General features: G+C 39.2%; 1 protein-coding gene across 2 annotated transcripts in view; it reads left to right on the plus strand.

Moving 5' to 3' along the window:
• Positions 1–21612, plus strand: part of hpse2 (heparanase 2) — a 32693-nt gene that overhangs the window by 5034 nt on the left and 6047 nt on the right. For both annotated transcript variants that reach the window (XM_029835226.1, XM_003964123.3), the window contains exons 5-10: positions 13908–14081; positions 14834–15005; positions 16695–16742; positions 20218–20311; positions 20465–20571; positions 20729–20843. In XM_029835226.1, the coding sequence (XP_029691086.1) occupies positions 13908–14081; positions 14834–15005; positions 16695–16742; positions 20218–20311; positions 20465–20571; positions 20729–20843 (710 nt within the window). The remainder of the gene's footprint in view (positions 1–13907; positions 14082–14833; positions 15006–16694; positions 16743–20217; positions 20312–20464; positions 20572–20728; positions 20844–21612) is intronic.

Raw genomic sequence — 21612 nt, forward strand, 5'->3', positions numbered from 1 at the left:
TATAAATAGGTGTAGAAGTATGAGACAGAGTGCAGCACTTAGCTTTTATGTGCAGGTGCCATAGTGGTTGAGCCAACACAAGGCTTTTATTTGGCTAGCGTTGATTTAATCTGAAGTGTTCTCACAGAAGACGCGTTGCAGGTCTGCACATGAGAAACGCTCAAAGCTCCACGCGATACGCTCTCACTGTTCTTTTGCCTTTTTGTGCTACAATTATTTGTTGCTATTGTAACATTATTCCATCTTGGCATGGAAATAATGCAAAATAAAGGGGCTGAAATGTAATAACGATTACACTGTAAAACACTGCGTGCCACTGAAGGTCAGGCGTAATGCAGAATTTGTGCTTAAACCCCTTGTCTTTATACTAAAAGGTAACAGGCTATTAGAGGTAGGCCTGTTTGTGATGTGTTTAAACATGCTAATAATCAGCCGAGACTGCGCGCGTGTGCATGAGAACGTAGGTGATGTTTAAAAAAATACCTTTGACAGTCTTGCTGCTGCACCCTTTTCCACACATCACTGTCTGACCTTTGACCTCGGCTTGTTAGGACCATCAATAACGGGGCCGCCCTGAGCTCACACACACGTATACGTGCACGTAAACATCCAGTGAAGCAATTCATTTGAGGAAAATAGCTCAAAGTCAGGCAAGGTCATAGTCAGGATCATCTCATGTCTCCCAACTTATCCGGCTCAGCTGGACTAAAACAAACTGGGCAAAGAGCACGATTTTAATGTCAACAGTCAAGTGTTGGCTTCGTGATAAGGCGCAGGGCATACGTTGACATCATGGTTTCTATTGGTTTCTCTCTGTATCGTAGTCTGATCTTAAGTGTGAAGCATTAAGTGGCACAGGTGTTTACAGTGTCCAAACCGTTGCTGGGGTTTGCTTGACAGTTCCGTGCATACATCAGGCATTAATAGCAGAACGTTGTCTTTGAACCGACGCTGAGGTGCAGCAGTTTCAGACAGAAATGTCTCAGGCAGAACTGCAGGAGTCCATTAAAATGAAACCCAAGAAGGGGGAAGTGTTTACAGCCGTACTAGTGTAAGCTTGATGAGAGCATGTGCATTATCTTTCACTTATTTTACACCTGCTATTCTGCCTTTATCTTTATATACTGGTCCGTTTGGCTGCCAGTACCTGTGACATGGTTGCACATGATGCTCTCAATAGCTTGGATAGGTGTATGTTTAGGAAAGCAAGCCAAGATATTTATTTAAAGCATTTAAAGCTCTGGCAGGATAGACACAAAGAGCAGGCAGAGGGAGAATTTTCTAAACATCTGTAAATGGCTTGAAAATATTTTCATCAGAATAAACTGGTACAGCTGTGTATAGTCACAGAGGTTCTAGTTACAACTTTCCTTTTATTCATTTGAAGATCTAAATATGTTTTCTTTGAACAGTAGGAATTATCCCATCAACCATTAGCCTTACTATAAGATCCCTTTCAGGTTTGTAGCTGTTGCATCTTTCTTTAATTTACCTACTATGTTTGGGTTACATAAACAGCTCAGCATTTGTTTATTGTATTCTATCAATGCAAATATACAATGCTAGAATGAAAAGGATTCTGTAAGCTGTTTATGCCCTTTATTCTATGCAATATATCTCATTTTCAGATGTCTTCCTGTGTGTTTATCTAGGTAAACGTGTGCATCCACAGACACAATCTGTAGGTCTAGTTTTTTGTGTGGTGTTCTGCCTTTCAATTCTCTGTCAACATGGATTTATGGTAGTTTATGTTCCACTGTCACTCACTAGTGCTGCACTGATGCCAAAGAATTGATATAAGCTGCTGTCATTTGTTGATATTAAATAATAATTCTATTCCATGTAAGCAGTTGCAGACCTTGAAAACACACTTGTGCAGTTATTATGGGAGCACACCTTGCTGTGTTGTAGCCTTTGACTGAGAAAAGTGAAAGAACATTACTCTTAAACGTCTTTATTTTTTCATTGATGCTCTAATCTTGGCAGTATAATTGAATACATGAGTGACCTTGAACATGTTCTCCAGCAACACTGGTCTGTTTCATCTTCCTTTGAATTTGCCAGTGGCTAAATTTTTTTTTGGAAATAGCTGTTTTATACATTGACCATAAGCATTTTTATTTTCTTTTGCCTGAAAGATGTTATTCTAACATATAATGGTATACTAATTAAACATGTAGTACAGCATGTAATCATCTCTTTCAGTATGCCACTAAGAAAGGCTTTACATTACTTGTACATATGTTTAATTTACATGTCAAATACTTCTGCAAAACACGCTCAATCATAAAGTTTAATCAAGTTAATGGTCTGTTCATTTGGTCTCTGCACACTGGAGGTTAAATCCCCTTTTGCAGTCAGTCCCTTCTATTTTCTATTACTTCCTGAGAATTGCCAGATGAGGACCGAGGACACAGTCAGTATGCAGGAATGCTAACTACTACAGTTAGCCAGACTCTGCTATTTACAATTGCAGGAACTGCTCCCACTTATTGAAAGATAAAGTCGTAAATGAGGTAAACCTCTTATTGCAGTTGAATCTTACAGCTTAGCTTAGCTTTGGAACAGATTGTGTGTGAGTGCAGCGTAAATGATACCAACAAACAAAAGACATTTGATGACGCAGCCAGTCAGGGGAAGACCAATAGTACTGTAAGGAGTACTTTATCAATACTTTACAATCATCATTGGAATGTAAAGTCAGGAACAGGTTTTACTTTCTCTACTCTGTCTCCACAGATTTTTTTCCTAATCAAAAGAATACCTTATGTGTTTAAAACACAGTTGGACACCGCATCTAATTCCATGTGTTTGCAACATGCCTGGAGACAAGTGCCAACAACCTGCAAAATGGATGTAATTTTAATAGCCTGATGAAGTGGAAATGTTTGAAAGCAGTCCTTCCTCTCCCGTGATTGTTTGGCATGACATCCACCCCCATCGCCCTCCTTTTCCTCTGAACTTTATCAAACATACATTATGATTTACAGATCATGCCTCTATTCGCGTCAATGGAATGGACCTGTGGGTGTGTGTGTGTGTGTGTGTGTGTGTGTGAGAGAGAGAGAGAGAGAGTCGGTACTTCAGCTCTGTAGTCCAGAGGTCCAGATGAAGTTGTTATCCTCTGGGGAAACATGCCTACTTCATTACCAGCAAGGCACATTTTATTTCCATAATTTGACTCTCAGGCTGTCGTCCTTTATTTATGAGATCACTCGATGTGGGTGTTTGTGTCAGTGTGTGTCCATGTGTTCACTGCATGTGTGCTCTGAGTGGGTCCTAACAAGGTACTAGCATTATGTATATTATATAAACACTCTACACATGCACACATCTAAATTAAAATCAGAATCTAGTGTAGCACTACAGTTTGTATTATTTTATCGTTTTTAAGGCTCTTTTCTAGCAGCATTTCTTGTATATCTGCTTTATTAGTCCAGTATTGGTCAACTTTCAGTTTAAACTTCAAAAATGTTGCTTTCACAAGAATTTGGCCTGATTTTCTGGCCACTTGTGACTACTCTAATACTTTTTTCCCTCAGAGCATATGGCTGGTTGTATTTTTTGTCAGGAGCGATCTATCACTCCGTGGTGTCCTGCTGAGCTTGAGAATCACAGCCCAGTCCAGAGGCCTTTTAAATGGAGAAAACAAGACCGAGGTGGAAAATAGTTCAGTTAAGACAAAGAAGGTGTGAATAAGTTCACCTACTCACTTCCTGTTACTTACACCTTTCAAGAGAAGAACTGCAAAACAGTTTTTTTTTGTATGCAGCGATTCAGAGTACCGATACCATTACCTAGTACATTTGATGTGTGTGTGTGTGTGTGTGTGTGTGTGTGTGTGTGTGTGTGTGTGTGTAGAGAAAGAGAGGGACGGAGAGTGAGGGACTTTCACTGACTTACTAATATTAAATAAACTATGGTTTAAATGATCAGGCCTTTTGGGATGATCACCAATTAGTGAGTCTAAATAAACTGATTGCGTGATGGAGAAATGTGTCTATTTAAATAACTTGTTTATTTACTGTTTACACTTGTGAACTGTTGAGTATCAAAACAACATTTTTTATCAGTGTTTGGCCAATTTTTACCCCAAAACTGACTGAGATGAAATGGTTAACCATCAATGACCTCTAGAGGGCATTCAAGACTGTGGATATAAATCTAATTACTTTAAATTACTTTAATGTATATTCAACAAACTTGTTCATCACATGGAGACAGAGCTCAAAACATAAAAGCCGGAAATACATAAAAAAAAAACCCAACACATTTAAACCAATGAGAGGTGTCTTTGGCTTTGCTTGTTCAAAGCAATAACAATCTCATATTAGATTAGATTAAATGTGGGTTGGTTTATTTACGACTCTGTGGTGTTTGTTTTCAACCTGTCACTCTGGCGGACAGTATATTTTTTTAAACTTGAAACATTAGCTAGCAGCATTGTCAACAACATGTTGGTCCAGTGGTGTGGTGTGGTGTGACACCTCCATCTTCTGGCTCAGAGCACTACTCAGCATAAGGGTTTTGTCTTTGGTGGTTGGTACTGATAGCTTTTACAAGAACCAATACTTAAAATAAGGTCCGATAGGATACCTGGTATCGGTACTCGCCCACCCTTACTCTAGAAGGACCCAGCATTTCCCAGGATGCAATAGTTGTGAGGAAAACTCAGTTGGGTAGTTGTCTGCCTTGCCTGGGCTTGTTGAGAGGGAGAGACAGGGAGACACAGTAAACACTTGGAATAAACAGGTTAAATGTATTCAGTACGGTCTGCATGGGGTCGTTTCTTAGATTAAATGGAGTAAAATTAATGAGTCTGAGATGGGTTAAAGGTTGGACCGAGAACTGTCACGAGCTGGATGTTGCTCACTTTAATGGTAGAAATGTAGTAGACATCCTCTGACCACGTCAGATGGGTTTTACCACCATAAATCAAACCGAGCGTGCCAAAACTAAAGGGCAATAAACTTTGAGTTTTGCACCATTGATTCATTAACTCAGAGAGCTAAAAATCTTAAAAACATTTCTATTCGAATAAAATTTATTCAACTAAATACAAAAACACAATAAACGGTGATAATCACATTTCAGTGTCATTGCACTGAAATGCTGTTTAGTATTCGCTGTTTATTTATCTTTATATTATATTTATCTATATTTCCTCTCATCCAGTCTTTAATATATAATACTGTGTGTATATATATATGTACTGTAGATGTTTTAACGTTGTGAAGCAGCTGTGTAAGGGCACAGAGTTTAGTAGCTTCACACTTATTCGAATCCCGAAAAGCCTCCGACCACAAAAAACATCCCGTAAGAAAACATCTTGAATTACTTGAGACACTCAAAAAGAACAGATTTCTTAACAGACACATATGATTTATGCTGTCTTTTCTATTTTCCACTGCATTAATATTATTTTGATTATAATTTTTGAACAACCGTCAAATTGCTTTCTACTTTAAATAAAAATAAAAGAGCAGAATTGAGAAAACATGTCCCTCCCTGTGAGAACAAGGGTTGAGAATGAGACTTTAGCTGCACCAGGGGCATTACTCTTGGCTGTGACTGACCTTTAGCCCTCAGATGAAACAGGAACATGTATGTGCCCCAGAGGGATATGTGAATAAGCGACTTCCTAATTATTCTTTGTAAGATGGTGTCTAAAGAGCCTTGAAAGCATCCATCTGTTGCTTGTTAAAATAAATGGAAGTAAATAATAGCAAAATAGAGAGCCTCTTACAGTCAGTAGACTCTCCTGGACTGCAAGTGTCATTTGAAATAATAAATATTGTGTTTCTGTGTCTTTTACATGGACACGAGCCTTCAAATGCTGCAACAGACTAACTTTTGCAGATTCTGCAGCAAGTAGGTAGTGTGAATGGTGTTATTTTAAAAGCCAAACAAAACAGTGATGAAACAACTAACCCCCAAAAATATGTGCAGTCATTTAAATGCAAGTGACAACAGTTAGCTGATTAACTCATTATTATTAGTTGTGCTACTTCCACTAGTGTGAACCTGAGGGAAACTTGAAGGTCTAATATGAAATTACTGGGCACCAGTAATCAACCCTGACCTTAGGAATAAACTGTCATGGGTTGCGTAAGCTCCGATTTCTCTTACATTTCATTATTTTGATTATCCACGGTAGTTATAGTGTACACTGAAAGAACCAAACACATATTCCACTTTAAAACCCTAAGGAATGAGTTGTTCCCTTGGCTGTTTTGGCCATTCTTCTCAGGATTAAAAACCTCACAAAGAAATATTTGAACATCTTTGTTGAACTGCCTTGAAAAAATTAACATGTGTTGGGGAAGATATGCTAAACAGATGTAATAAATGACAGTGTGTCTTTGTGTTTACACTTGTCACACTCGCTGTAGAGTGAAAGAAGAGTGTGTTTTTGGTGAGAGAGGATTTGGAAATTGTCTCATCCACATAACTGGGAAAAGTGACCTTTATAAAACCCTTAAACTAACTCAGACACACATGGAAAGCCCTTTAGACTTAATTATTTAAGTGGTAAATTTCTAGAATCATTGTTTGTTGCCTCATTAGGAGGCAAAATGGAAGCTCAGTTAGATGTGTGACCAAATATTTTCATTTTTATTTGCCAAATCTTTTTTTTCCCCTACTCTTTTGACTAAATGGATGAAATTATAATTGGTACCCTGGGGGAATTATTTACACATTTTATTTGGTATCAGATCATCTGTGGTTGCAACAAGACAGAGAAAATATGCAGACCATTTTATGAGATTTCATCACTTTCATCGTAAAATATAGTTAATTTGAAATCTGAGCGCTATAAACAGCTGTTTGGGAGAAGGAATTCTGCATGAAATAAATATGGTCTGTTGTATGTGGGTGCCCTCTGAGCCTTCCTCCCGACACTCTTTAAATCAAAATAAACTGCTTTCCAGGGCAGTAATGCTATTGAAGACATTTTGTGGATCAATTATCAGATTTGCATATCGGTTCAAGCGTGACAGTTTCCAGTTTTTAGTGTTATTTTCATCAGACATCCAGCACTGGTGGTACTGGCCTTAGCATAGAGAGGCTAATTTAACCACATCCAGAGAATTTGAACCTCTGCTCTGAATGGCAGCGCTTAGCACATCTAACCAGGAGCAGATGTTTGGCTTCATCTCTCCACTGGCACTGGAGGAAATCAGGGGTATCGTCAGTTTTATTATTGTTGCTGTTATTATTTTATGTAACCAAAAACGTTGTAGAAGTAGTAGTTTGCTATTAATAGTACTAAGTAATGCTGTAAAAATAGCCTTTTAATAATTGATGCTTTTTAAAAAGTATGTTTCTTTTAATTGTGATATGGCATGTTGGGAACAATAATGATAAAGTTAGTAATTATGACACTTAAATATATCCAAACATTGCCATCGAGTTGGCTTTAATAATAATAAATAATAATAATAATTACCTGCAAGTGATTAATTTAGAAATATTTTCTGTGCTAAAGCAACAAGAAAAAAGTTCTTTCTTAGTTATAAGTGCTGACAAAATTATACACTATAATTTGAATGATGTGAATAAAAGTAAAATATGAATTTCTATTATTGTGTAGTTATAGAAGCCTGTCGCGCTGGTGTAAAATTGGTAATTCTGTAACTATCAGGCTGCTCAATCACCGGAACATACGTAAAGTGTGCTGATATAGTTTTATAGTGTTTAATCTCTAGTCTTGTAGAGATTATTCTAAAGTGATTATTCTAAAATGAAGTGTGGGACGTTGTGTGTTTGCTTTGCTTTGCTGCCCTGATCTGGTCCTCATCCATCACACAGCCTGGATCAAAGATAGCCTCCGTGAGCTGGGAATGTAGCAGATGTCCTTAATGCCCCCTAAACCAATGTTTTGTTTGTCCCTGGTTCGCCAGTCTTATGATTTAGAAGGATGATTTAGAATGATGGATTCTGTGCTGTGAGGAGCAGGCCTCTACTCATTTCTCTGTGTTTCCAGCCTGAACTGGTGGTTCATGGGAAAAGTCGCAGACATTTCTGCAATTCTTTAAAGCTGAAGAGTCAGTAAAGCTCAGGGCTGCTCTGCTTCTTGTTTTTTGTTTTTTTTTGCCTGCAGTGTTTCTGTGCAATTACTGAGCAATCAGAGCTAATCAGCACAGGTGTGTGAGGAGATAAGACTCATAGATTCTTTGCATTTTCCCTCTTTGAAGCTCACAGTTTTGCTAATCTCTGCTGGCGAACATGTCAGGTGGAGTCATCACACCTGGATCACACACAAATTAAAACAATGGAAGTCTGGCGTTGCAGTCAGCATTTTATGCCTGATTTTGCAAATGCCAAAGACAGAAATATAAAAATAAGGACTTTAGGGCTGCCTCAAATTTGTCCTTACAGTGTAGCAACTCTAGGTTTTGGCTTATATGCCTTTAGGCTGCCATTTAAAAAAAAAAAAAAAGTTAATAAACCCCTAGAAACTCTGCAATAGCTCATGAGCTAACCACGAGTGGTTAGCTGCAGCAGGCAGCCGCCGGTGCTGTGAAGATTGACAGGTGCTCATCTACTCTTCATAGGAGGGCAAAAAGTGGTGCTTCGCGATGAAAGCTGCCTCCAAAACATCATGGGCTTGCATCTCAGCCAATAGCAAAATTTGATTGTAGTGGCCAGGTTTGGACATATAGAGGACAGTAGCTCAGACACGTGTAGCAGAGTTCATCAGCACCAAAGAGCACCCAAAATGATCTTGTGAAGCACCTCAGAGGCACATATTAAACATCTAAACTGACTCAGGCGCTGCTCTATGAGCCAACACAACTCTCTTTACCCTGGCAATGATGTGCTTATGACATATAGTATCAATATGAAATAAGGTGTGCAGTGTTGTCTTTGAATCCTCTCTCACTCTCAGAATTAACCCCCACCTCCCCTTTGTTTCTTTCTGTCCAGAAATGAGCTTGTTAGCTTAAATAATGCAATCTGTCATGAGGTGTCTGGGCTGTAGGTTGTTTGAGAATGAAAACAAACAGAAGAGACACGTTGAGTGCGTATCTCTCTCCTGGGAACTCCGCGGCACTATTAATACACCATGGGCTTTTTCATTACACACTTTCCTCGCATCTCGTGTCATCGCCATGAGATTTCTAACTCAGTGCAACCTTAAATCGCTGCTGTTTCTTTGCTGTGTGGATGTTGAGGGACAGTAAGTGAATACAGATTTTTAAAGCATCGGTCGGTCAAGATAGCGAGCACAGGTTGTCATTAACACAGCAGATTTCCAGCATTCGCTTTGCAGCTTTCTTAAATTTGCACCTGGGAAAAATGAAACCAGTGTTTTAACATCTAGTAGAGCATTTCGTCATAGTAATTATTGCTCTAAAATGTCGAGCAGTATTTAATGTTTACTCTTAATTAGATTAATGGTTATTTGTTCTCTTGCTTCATTTAGGTTTTTAGCATGAAAAATGTTGCTAAATTGCATCTTTATGACACATATGCTAATCTCTACCTTGTTGTCTTAATGCTAAATGTTATCTCTTATATATTACACAGTGATTCAGGGTAATAAGTAATAGGTAACACTTGTAATTGATGATTTGGCTCAGTATTGATTCTAGCCATTTGTTACTGGTCAAAGTGCTGCTCGTATTACTTGAAGCTCTTGGTGCCTCTTATTAGACATGACGGAGGGTCACACGTGATGTAGTAACAAATTGACAGACTGGTAGAATCCCTCTCACACTTCAGTCTGCACACAGGCACTGGAACCCTGTGCTGACACAATTGAAAACAGGTGCCTTCCACATACCTTACATATTTCCAAAATACAAATGTGGCCTGTTAGAATTAAGCTTCCCCGTATGAAAGAAGAATGCACGTGGAGTAAACACATATCCAGACATGGCGGTTGGTGTCAGGTTTACAGCAGAGGCTCGGTATCATGTCCTTTTCGCTACGCAGCCCAAACATGCACGTTCAAGTTAAAGTTAACACTTTAAACGCAAATGGCAGCCAGCAGACTAAATTGTATTTTTTAGATTCATTTTAAAAGAGGAAAAACTGCCATATAAATGAATTTAAGGGTAATGAGACGTAAATGGGACTTGACTGGAAAGCAACTGTAGTAATTATAGAAATACTGGCGCACTTTAACAGTAGTGTGTTTTGGTTTTGTTGTAGTGATTACATGATTGACAAATAGATAGAAAATACAAATCCTCATTAGTTTAATGATCTACACTTGTAAACCTTTATCATCACATTCTCGGAGCACTGATTCGCGGTCAGAACAGAAGCAGCAGTGATGGGGCAGATCCCACGGTACAACGTGACTGCTCAGATCTCCTCAGAAAACCTTTGTTCCATTTGGTTTCTGTCTGTGTAGTCAAAGAGCTGGTTAGTAGAGGAGCGGGTCCAATGAGAAACAGAAGGCAGACAGTTACTTACAGAAAATGTGGAGCTGGTGAAGAGAAGAAAAGGGATGTCAGGATCACGGAGCACAGACTAAATGTGCTGTGTGCCTAGATATCTACCACATTCTCATTCATAAAGGATTACGATCTTTGGCCACAACTGGCTCGATGTAAGATGATGATATGAATTCAAACTAATGTGCAGAGCGTTTCACTCGTCTCCCCTCTGTGTAATTTGTGTTTTTACAGCGAAGCATCTCCGATCCTCTATTTGTTTAAAGAATAATGTGACATTAAAAAAGACGTTTTCAGTTTTGAAGACATTCACATTCAGTGTGATGTGGATTTCTGGAGGTTTGGGAGGCTTGAGAATCCATAGATGTTTACCAATACGTTGTTTGCATGAACAAAACAGAAAGATTCCTAATTAATTTATCAAAACAATCCTCTCTCTTCCTGCTGAGAAAGCCCGCGTGTGTGTCTGTGTCTCCCAGATTAACTTTGATGAGGCCTAACATTCAACATTGACATTTGCTGGGGCAGTAAGCTGTTTGGCAGTAGGTCTGGCTTAATTGAAACCATGGAGGCAACAGAAAAAGAAACGTTTTTTCTGCATTCCTAATTTGTTCTCCTCGAGTAAAAATGAATGTGAAAAGAGGAATAAATTGTATCAGCATTTCTTACATCAAATTTTGAAGCCTTGAACCACGGTCCAGAATTCAGCTGATTTTCGTTGCAACAAAGCTTCAACCATCCACACAGTGACACATTTGAAACAGAATCCTAAGGATATATATATAAAGGATTTGTTTTAACAGCTCATTTAATCCTTACTGTCCCCATATCATGGATTCTAAAATATATTTGTCACTTCCTGACATGTTTTGGAAACAGCCTAGAATTGTTCGTCGGCTATCACATACAATTCCTTTATATGGGCAGAAGGTGGGCCAGCAAATGATTGGCATTCTTGTGTGTATGTATGTATATATAGAACATACCATATAACGTAGTTCTGCAGAAACGAGCAGTGGCTCTGACGGATCCCGGCAGCCTCGCGGCTCCACTGGCCTCTCCATTGTGCGATAATATCCAGGCCGTGCACCAACACACTCGCATTCTGATTGTAAAGTTTGCAGCTAAGTGATCTTAGTCTGACCTCCTTCACACAGGTGTTCGCTCCTTTTGGTGTAAAAGGACATTTCTGTTGTACATTTAACCATAACCTGACAAAAATGAAAAATAAATGACTCAAAAAGCCTGTGACTAATGGCACCGAGATGAGCTCCATTTGTTACTACCCTGATTGTTGTAACAGAAGGTTATTTCATGTTGCGTTTGATTAATTGTCTGTCCGCCTGTGAAACAATAGATCATTTGTACTGCTGCCTTTGGAGGTAGAGGTATGGTCCAGTCTGTCATGCTCTTTTTGCTCTAAATTCACCATTTGTTTCCATAATTCATTGAATCCTCAGATATTTTTGTTTCAGAATTCCACATGTGATCATCACCCTTAACAGCTTGGACAAACATTAATACCACATGTGAGCATAGTGCACTCATCCTGATTCACAGTGCTAAAGTCACTGCCTTCATTTATTGCGCAGGTCTGGGAGGCTTTTTTTGGTCATTCTTTTTGTAATCAGTAGCAGCTCGTTGTTGGTTGACATCACTGATTTACAGAAAGCTGAATTCTCCAAATATCATTTAATCATTAATAATCATTCATTCATCAACAGTCATTTTAAATTGATTGCTTAGTTGATTAGACCAAAAACAGTCAAAACAAGGACAAAGATGTCTGAAAATGGAAAACTGTAAACAATGACGTAACTAAGAACCCACTCAGAATATCTGATGTGTGTATCATATTTATAAATGTTCGGCTGGAGCTCTTGCAAACTCTTCCAATGCATATCTGCAAATGGCAAATCTGACCATTTTGTGTCTATGGGTCTATAAATCTGCCCTGCAGCCTCTTTCAGGATGTAATCGTTGAGGTTGGTCGCCTTACACTGTTGCTGCTCAATAGTGTTCTTCTTCACGATCGTAATGTTTGTAGAATTTAATCATTTTTGCTCATTTTTGCTTTACTCGCCCTGGCTGTTGTTCCTTTACTTTTCTTCCTACGTCATGGTGCTCATTGCTTTTAAACTTCTTTTTATTTCATTTTCTTTAGCCTTACTCATCATTTGTTTGTGTAGTAAATGCTTCTGCATATATACATATGTGTGTATGTGTACATTCCCCACCCCTGACGTACATATTTATTTCTTCATAATGTGTATTGTACGCAGCAGGCTACCAGCCGTGCTTCAAGGCTGGTACCCTGCAGCTCAGATCTCAGGTGAGGAAAAGCCTGGAATCACTCATCCTGACAGCCACATCTGGCGCTACTTTCTCTGTCCTCTTTGTCTCCGCTCTGCTCCTCAAAATAGACCCGCTCAGTTTTAACCGCAGAGGGAATGAGTTATGCTAATAGCAGTTTTGATAATGTAGTTATTGGTACTAATAAGATGGCGGAAAAATCAGTTTATTCAAAATAAATAATTTTTCCTGAAGGATATCTTATTTAATAAAATCTTAATTAAGCTAGCATGCGCTGGTTTTGTCCTTCCAATGCCTAAAAGATGAATTAATACCAGCTGCAGTGTGTGTTTCTCTTCATAATGCATATTAACGTCTCCTTAACTGCAACTATTGGCTAACAATAAATGCCTTTATTAAATTTCCAATTGTTTAAGGGTACTTTGATTCTGGCTTAAATCGTTTGTATCTCACACTTGTGTTAATTAAACTTAGGAGTGTCTGACACCTCTAACATGCTTGTAACAGCGCAACATGTGTCCAAACTAATAACCTCACATGCACCTTGGTTCTGCTCTGTTCTTGTCACGTTTCCATATTGGATAATCAGTTGGCAAGCTCAGCTGGTGCCAAACCCACAACTCGGGCCAAATTTTTTTTAGGTAGCCCCAGACCATCAGACAGTCCTCATCTGTTTCCTGTTGAACTTAGGAAATAAGGGTCAAAGTTCAGGGTAATATTTACCTTAATGGAATTACTCTAAACAGTTTCAGTTTCAAAACAAGAGCCTGAGGTATCCAGGAGCAGTCCGAGGTTGCACGTTAGAATATAAGCAAACACCGTCTTGCATTCGCACCAAAATGCCTACATCTGTTGGAGGATATCGTCCTTTGGCCCCGTAAGAACACAATACTTCTTTGCACGCTGCTTTGAGGCATACATCACCACAGGAGTCCATGATGAGAAAATCAGTCTGGCTCCACTGGATCCTCACAAACGGCTGTTGCAGTACCTGACTCACAACGACCAACATTACAGCAAAGTTTTAAAGGACATGATGCAAACTTATGCTACAAGTTTGATTACGATGATGATTTAGTCAAGCTGTTTAAAGAAAAATAAAAACAAGCTGCAATGTTGAGAGTCATTTTACTCCGCCTGCATAAATAGAATCAAAGTTACAACTGCTTTGTGGGTTTCTCCCAGCCAGGTCTTTAGACAAATTGTACAACTTTGCCGATTGTGCTGGTCTGCATCTCATCCTGGGGCTCAACGCTCTACACAGAAACCCAGACCACTCCTGGAACACCTCCTCCACCCTCAGCCTACTTAAGTACAGCGCTGGCAAGAAGTACAACATCTCCTGGGAGTTGGGCAATGGTCAGTACAACATCACAACTAGACTTTACATGATCAAGATTGTTGGAGACAAACACCGATTAGTGAGTTTATATAAACCAATAAACGATAACTATGCAATCAGATGAGGGATCAATATGTCTATTTCAATGTATACACTTGTGTACTGTTTACTGAGTAGCACAAAAAAATCTTTAACCTTTTTTGCCAATGTTTGACAAACTACACATGTTAGTTTGTATTTGCATATTCAAGATCCAACAAAAATAGTGACACCTCAAAACATAAATGTCACAAAGACATTAAAAAGCAGGCTTAAACCAATGGGTTGTGTCTACTTTGCTTAAAGCATTTAGTTTCAATCAAAAACAATCATCATTTGTCTCATTAGCTTGAATGTGCTTTTTTTTAAATGTCTTGTTATGTTTTGATCCAGTCACTATGTGACGGACAAGACAGGTTTTTGAAATTTGAATCATTAGCTAGCAAATGACAAACAAACATGGTCAGCAAAACGATGCAATCTATGCAAAGGCAGCATCTGCAAAAAGCTTCAAAACGAAAGCGACCCCGTTGATCGGATTATTGAATAAAGACATTGCGGCAAATCATATCAAATGCACAAAATACCAAACATCAGATTGGCTGAAAGCCTGATTACAACACATCCTGCAGGCGCCCACATAATGTACACTACAGTACTTTCAGCTGTTATAACTCCCTGTAACTTGTGTAAACTTACTGGCTCGATGAATTTCCTTTTCTCCTACCAGAACCCAATGCCTATCGTAGCATGGTGGGCCATACAGGCAACAGCACCCAGTTAGCCCAGGACTACACCAAACTACGAACTCTGCTGCAGTCTGTGCGCTACTACAGCCGAGCTCAACTCTACGGTCCCAACACAGGACGACCGAGGAAGAATGCCCTCCTGCTGCTTGATGAGTGAGTGAGCCAGTCACAAGTGATTGGGAAGGGTTCTTGTCCAGCTGTCCTGCTTAAGGAAGGTGGTGGATGGGCAGCGTGTGTGTGTGTGTGTGTGTGTGTGTGTGTGTGTGTGTGAGAGAGAGAGAGAGAGAGAGAGAGAGGTTGTTAATGGAAAATATGCTGGACTGGCCTGATAGTTTAACTAGTGTTTAATGCATGCTTACACATTTTTCACTGGTGTGTTTATGGGTTTCAGCATTGCAGATTTTAAGGCCTCAGCTCCACTTATGCCATGCTAACCTAAATAAAATGTCATCTGATTGATAAGGTGGCAGCACAATGTCCCACCTGCTTACAGCCTTCGCTGGTTTGGTCTGACTCAGATGGCATATAAAGTTGCATAGGAACTTTTGGGATGGCTGCCACTTCTAGATATTTAGGCTCTCCCCAATAAAGTACGGTACTCAATACTGGCCAGGTTTATCTTTCAGTCTTTAATTGCCAATAATATTACAATGTTTGTACCCAATTATTATAAAATTGGTATCAGAAAAGCTGCTGATAACCAAGTGTTTTCAATAATGGCAAAAAAGACTTCTGACCATTTGATAAATATATTTTGAAAGTGTCAACCTTTGAAGTCATCTTCTAATAGTTGATGAACGCAGAGCCAATGGAACACAGAGTGAATGGAAAAAATCATGTAACAAGGACATAACAGGGTACATGTGCCAGCTGGCTTGGTGCTTTAGGACAGGATGTTTTTAAATATCAGGAAATGAGGGATGATTTAAAGCTCAAATTTCACCAGAAGAAAATCGTACTTTTCTCTTAAAAAAACCCCCCAAACATTAGAATTAATTTTCGATTAAAGACATATTACAAAGAACAATCATTTATTGATCACCTTTCCGTATAAAGCTATGTGCGTAACTGTGTACGTGTGCTTTTAATTCTGCTTAATGAGCAGTGGACTGGAGGAAATGGGGGAGGGAGAGGATGAATTTTCAAAAGAAGGAATAGCATTTTCTGTTAAATCAAGGTTTAGTTGTTAGTTTATTTTTTAAGATCAGGATCAGCTTTTTTTTAACAACAAACACTATTTTCTGCCCAATAATTGGTCACAGCAGATTGAACTGGGGAAAACAACGTGACCACAACAGCCCCGAGGGGCAGATAAAGAGATGCAGAGGAGAGCACCTGGAGTATCTGCAGGTCACATTTGACGCATTTAATGATGGGGTGATCCTTGTGTGTTTGACAATATTATGAGGAGGTGGCCCTCGTGTTTGACAGCCACGCTGCTCTGCTGCTCTGCTGCTCTGCAGCAATAAGACGAGCGAGACACTGAGCTGCTTAACAGTCCAAATATCGGTGCCGAACAGACTAAACAAGCGAGAGCAGAGAAAGTTTAGAGACGGGCTTTTTGTCACACTGCTACTCCCAAATATGGAGTGATTTAGATCTGAAAGGAAACGCTGATATTTCAGCGGTTAACAGGTCCTTGAAGCTGTTTTCATCTTTTTATACCAGCTTCCTTGAAGACACTTTCATTTTTTACCTGGTCTGTGTCAACATCTTTGTGTCTAAAGTGTTGTGTTCTCATTTTTATAGTAATATATTGGACAATGGTCGACTGACAACAGTCATGACTGCAGCTGTGAAGATAATGTAAACTGACTTTGACCATCTTTTTCTGGCTTTCAGGTTCATGAAGACTGTGGGCACTGTTGTAGATGCAGTTACGTGGCAACAGTAGGTATTTTAACCTTTTTTCTATTTTCTCATTTTAATCAGCAATACACTACCTGCTAAAATTGCTGTTTATCAACAGACAGAAGGACGTTTTCTGTTGTGAAATCATTCTTCAATGTTGTGCATGTGAAACAGCCAGTAATAACTATGATTAACACAGTTACCGACGCACAAAGTGGAAAATCTGTTTATCTTGAAAATGGAACGGGGGGAAGGAACCTTGTTTGAGTGTGGGTTAAATTAGCAACACCTGTTTTTTGTCTATTGCCTACTGAATCCCGTAGGAATGCATTCAGGCATGTTGTGTTTGATCCCCCCCCCCCCATGTTTTACCTACACGTCTTTACACTTTTGCCAAATCTGTACACAAAGATGCACCTTCGCTGAGTTCAGACAGATCTTGTTGACTTGAGCGAATCATCGTGAAGTTGAAGGTCAGGTCTAATTAGGAAATATTAGAAGAAACAGAAGAAGGCAGGGCCTGTCAGTAAGGTTCAGAAAAACACCACCCACACTGTTAAAGTCAAACCATCTGCTCTGGCTCATTCCCTCTGTCAATTAGACCCTTTTTACACTAGAGATCCAGATTCCACTCCAACTATGCTGCGTGACAGACTCTGACCTCCTTCAAGCACATCAAACTAATGGAAATGGAGGACACTAATTAACATGTCTAGGTTTTATTTCTTTGTGGCCAGCTAAAGTTTTCAATCAAATGTTCTATGTTGGGAAGGAAGCATACATCATAAACAAAGGGAATCATATTTGTTAGAGATTTGGTTTGTGGTTCATGTCATGTGGCTTTTCTGGTGGAGCTTGTGAGCGTTCGTGAAACATGTTGTCTATAGAGTAAATTGTTTGTTTTCCTCCAGTTTAGAGAACATTGATGTCTTAATTTCATTGCGTCGTGACTTTTTCTGCATGTAAATACTCACGTTTGTGGCTCGGTTACTGCTTATCTGTTTTTGTAAAGCTTTACAGTTATCATGCTTCAAAAATGATTCCAGTGGAGTAGAGAAAAAAATCAACAGGACAGAACGGATTGATTCATTACCTTTAAATTGATCTCCTTTCCTTAGTTTTTCATTCGCATCAAGTATCTTTTCACATGAGCTTGATGAGGTTTCATTCAGTTCTATATCCACTGGTGCACAACTCAACTGTGACACCTTTTTAATTAGAAATGTAACTGTTGTGTCTGAGGTGTGTGTCTTATTTTGAGCTAGCACATCAGGGCTGTTCACAGCCACTATAAACGTGTCCAAAGTGATCTCGTCATAAACGACTATGTCTGAGTCGGTCAGTTCACACCTGGCTTTACAATACTTCTCCACATGTGTCCCGACTGTGCGTTTGTGTTTGGTTCACACTTCCCTGCTCTGTGTGCAAATAAGCACGTCTAGAGTTTCTGTCTTAAAAGTCCTCGTGCCGTTTTTACCCAGTTGTGCCATATGTGGCCCCAATGACCTTTGAACATGGTTTGAGTGATCACATCACAGATACATGCTGAATGCAGTCAGAGCTGTACACTTATGATCTGATTATTCAGACCGCATGTTCGTACCAGTTTTGAACTGGGCCGTAGAGATCCATGCCAAAGCAGATACAGTAAGTGACAACAGGATTTGTTTCTCTCTTCTCCTTGAGAAGTTTTCTAAATACTGTCACTTTTGATTCTAATTTCTTTATGGAATTTCTGCTTGTGTGCAGGTGAGGCAAAGGGGGACTTGATTTGGCCCAGCCAGAGAAGGTTTGCGTGTTCCCCTTGTGCCCACTCTCTTCCCAACTCCTCAAATAATAGAGCTTTGTTCAGACATCGAGTGATAAGAAAGGTACCTGCTTTGCCTCAGTTTTAACAGTTCAGGAGGGTGTGGCGGGGATGATCGGCACTTTGAGGATTGTTGAACATTGTTTGATGCCTTGGTTTTGGATAAACATGTCAAGATTGTCAGTGACAGCTGAGAATCATCTGACAAACAGGTCATTGTTTGATGAGTTGGGAGTCAGACAGCGTTGGATGGGCTTTATTTCACACTTTAGTGATGTGAAAGGTTGACTGCAACTTTTTGTGGCAGTGCCGGAGGTTGCCTGTATTGTACCGTACGCGCTATTGACAGAGTCCTTTTATTAGCTCATCATTTAATAGACGGCATTGTACTGATGAGCAAAACAGATTTTAACTATAATAACATGGCCTGTTCTTTTCTCTGTGTCCATATATGAGCTGGAATTTCTTTCCCCTTGGATCCTGCCCAAGGAACTGCTATAATGCTCAGCAAAGATGACAGGATAGGCAAATAATTTGTGTCAAACTATGACTTAATCCTTATATAATAAAGAATTTGAGGCCAGATGAAGAAGATAACGAAATGCTGATGTTATAGTCCCACAAAGATGTTAAAATGCAGCTGGTGTTGTCCTTCAACGATAAAATAATAAAAAAGTGCACTGGGAATATCACGTTCTCAAACTAAACTCCAGCAGAGGAATTAGTTGCTTAATATATTATTTTTCTGGTGTCTTTCTAAGGGAAAAGAAATTAGGTATGCAGTAAAACTGTGTATTTTAAAGATCATGTGAATAGGCCAGTTTCTTTAGATGATGGATATTTATCCTTGCGGCTAGACTTTTACTTTATCTGGTCATGGAATGTGGCTTTGGAGGTTAGAGATGTGGTATAAATGCAATGGCTTCACATAGTTATTTTACTTTTTTCTAAATAATTTTACTTGGCTGTGCTGTAAATGGAATTTTGAGAGAGTTGGCCTCACAAAATTGCACACGGGTTACCTTATCATGACACAGCCAGCATCACTAGATGCCTATCAATGAAGGATTGTTATGAATTAGCAATAACATAGCCTGAAATTTCATAAATGAGACGATATGATAAATATGTATTTTAATAACAGCCTTGTTGTTGGTTTTGTTGTGGAAATAAGTTTGTGTTCCTCCTTGTTTTCGTTCAGTACCTATTTCAGGTCACCTTGGAGAGGTTTCCTGGTTGCCCAAGCTGATGTTCCTCATGATTTTGGCTTCAACTTGAACCCTTAAACTGTCCTTTATTCAATCAGTCTCTCTTAACATCATCTCTAAATATTGGCAATCACAAGCATGCACAGAATCAACATGTCAACAGATGTCTGGTTGTGTAACTTGTATTCTTGAATTAAACAAAGAGGGAATGGGCTGCTTTTATTCCAATGCAAATTCACTTTTTATATTGTTTGAATTTTTGTCTTGAGGGTCATTTTTCTATTTCTATATTTTAGCAGTTAAAAGTCATCTCATGGTTTAATGTCTTTTACTATGATGTCTTACATAGTTACTGGATGGATGCGAGAATAGATGGATGCATAGGTGATCCTGTTCAAAATTTCATCCATGTAGTGAAACTCAGTCAGGTGTAAAGCCTGTAGAGAAAGTAGCGCGCGATCCCCTCACAGAGTGTTTGTTTTCTTGTGTTTTATTTCAGTTACTACATGGATGGGCGAATCAAAAAAGTAGAGGACTTCCTGAAAACTCGTCTCTTGGACACACTGACAGAGCAGCTCACCAAAGTCACAAAGGTGCGCGATTACATCTGCGTTACACTTAAATCGTGTTGTAAATGTAAATGAAATAGATTCACTTTAAAGAATTGGAAAAATCAACGCACCTTTTCAAAGCTGAGTGCCTTGAGGAGCTTGCTGAAGTAGATTCATTATTATATCTGACTGCAGGTTGTGAACAAACACACTCCCGGTAAAAAGGTGTGGCTGGGTGGATTGGGGCCAGCCTGGACGGGGGGGATGAGCAATCTCTCAGACACATTTGCTGCTGGATTTCTGTAAGCACCGTGACACATTTTGATCTACACTTTAATAAAATGATGTAAAATATCGTGCATCTGTAGCCTGCCAGAAAGGATTCATACTACTGTAATAGCAATCTACTGGTATATTTGTAACATATTGTCTATTTTGTGTATATTTTCTGTTTTCCAGGTGGGTGAACTCTCTGGGCATGGCAGCTATGCAAGGGATTGACGTTGTCTTGCGTCACTCATTCTTTGACTATGGATACACGCGTCTGGTTGACCAGTACTTTAACCCTTTACCTGTAAGTCACCTTCAGGATTAGAATATGTGTGTGTAGGTCTCAGGTTAAGGAATGGATCTGTGTATTCCTGTTATATCCAGGACATTTTCTGTACCAGAACCAGAGCTTCAGTGGCACCTCTTGCCCTTTCCCGTGGGAGTTATTAGGTGAGATGAAAGGCATTTAGTGGTGATGAGTGGATGGAACGGGGTGAAATAGCACGTAACCTTAGACTTTTGTCAGTATCTCAGAAGAGTGTCACTGGTCCCCTCAACCCCCGTCATAACTGCACGGTTCTCAGTGCAGGACGGTCGGCTGGTGAAAGATCTGCAACCTGAGACGTAGTTATACAGACAAGTTAGAAAAATATGAAATGTCCATTCCCCAGTTTTAATGATCGTGCAGGGATCGGAGCAAGTTGAAGTGAAGCGTAGTTCGCAGCATGAATCATCCGAAAAAGAGTTTTTAAAATTCATTCGTGTGACTTAATTCTGAAGTGAAATGTTTATATTTTGTAAGAATTAGTGTTGAAGTGATGTCATTTCTCTGCCAGAATATTTAGTAAATATAGAGGTGATAAAATGCTCTGAAGTGCCAAGTTTATAAAATGGTTTATATTATAAGTCAAGAAACAGAGAGATGGAGAATATTATGGACAGTAAAAAGAAGCTGATTTTTTTTACATAATCTTTCCAAGTATCAAATATTGCTTTTCTTTTTTTTTTACTTTGCTAAGACACAACTGGCTAGAATGACAATTCTAAATGCAACAATGAAAATTTGTTTTATT

The sequence above is a fragment of the Takifugu rubripes genome, chromosome 4 (assembly GCF_901000725.2).
Source record: "Takifugu rubripes chromosome 4, fTakRub1.2, whole genome shotgun sequence".
NCBI lineage: Eukaryota > Metazoa > Chordata > Actinopteri > Tetraodontiformes > Tetraodontidae > Takifugu > Takifugu rubripes.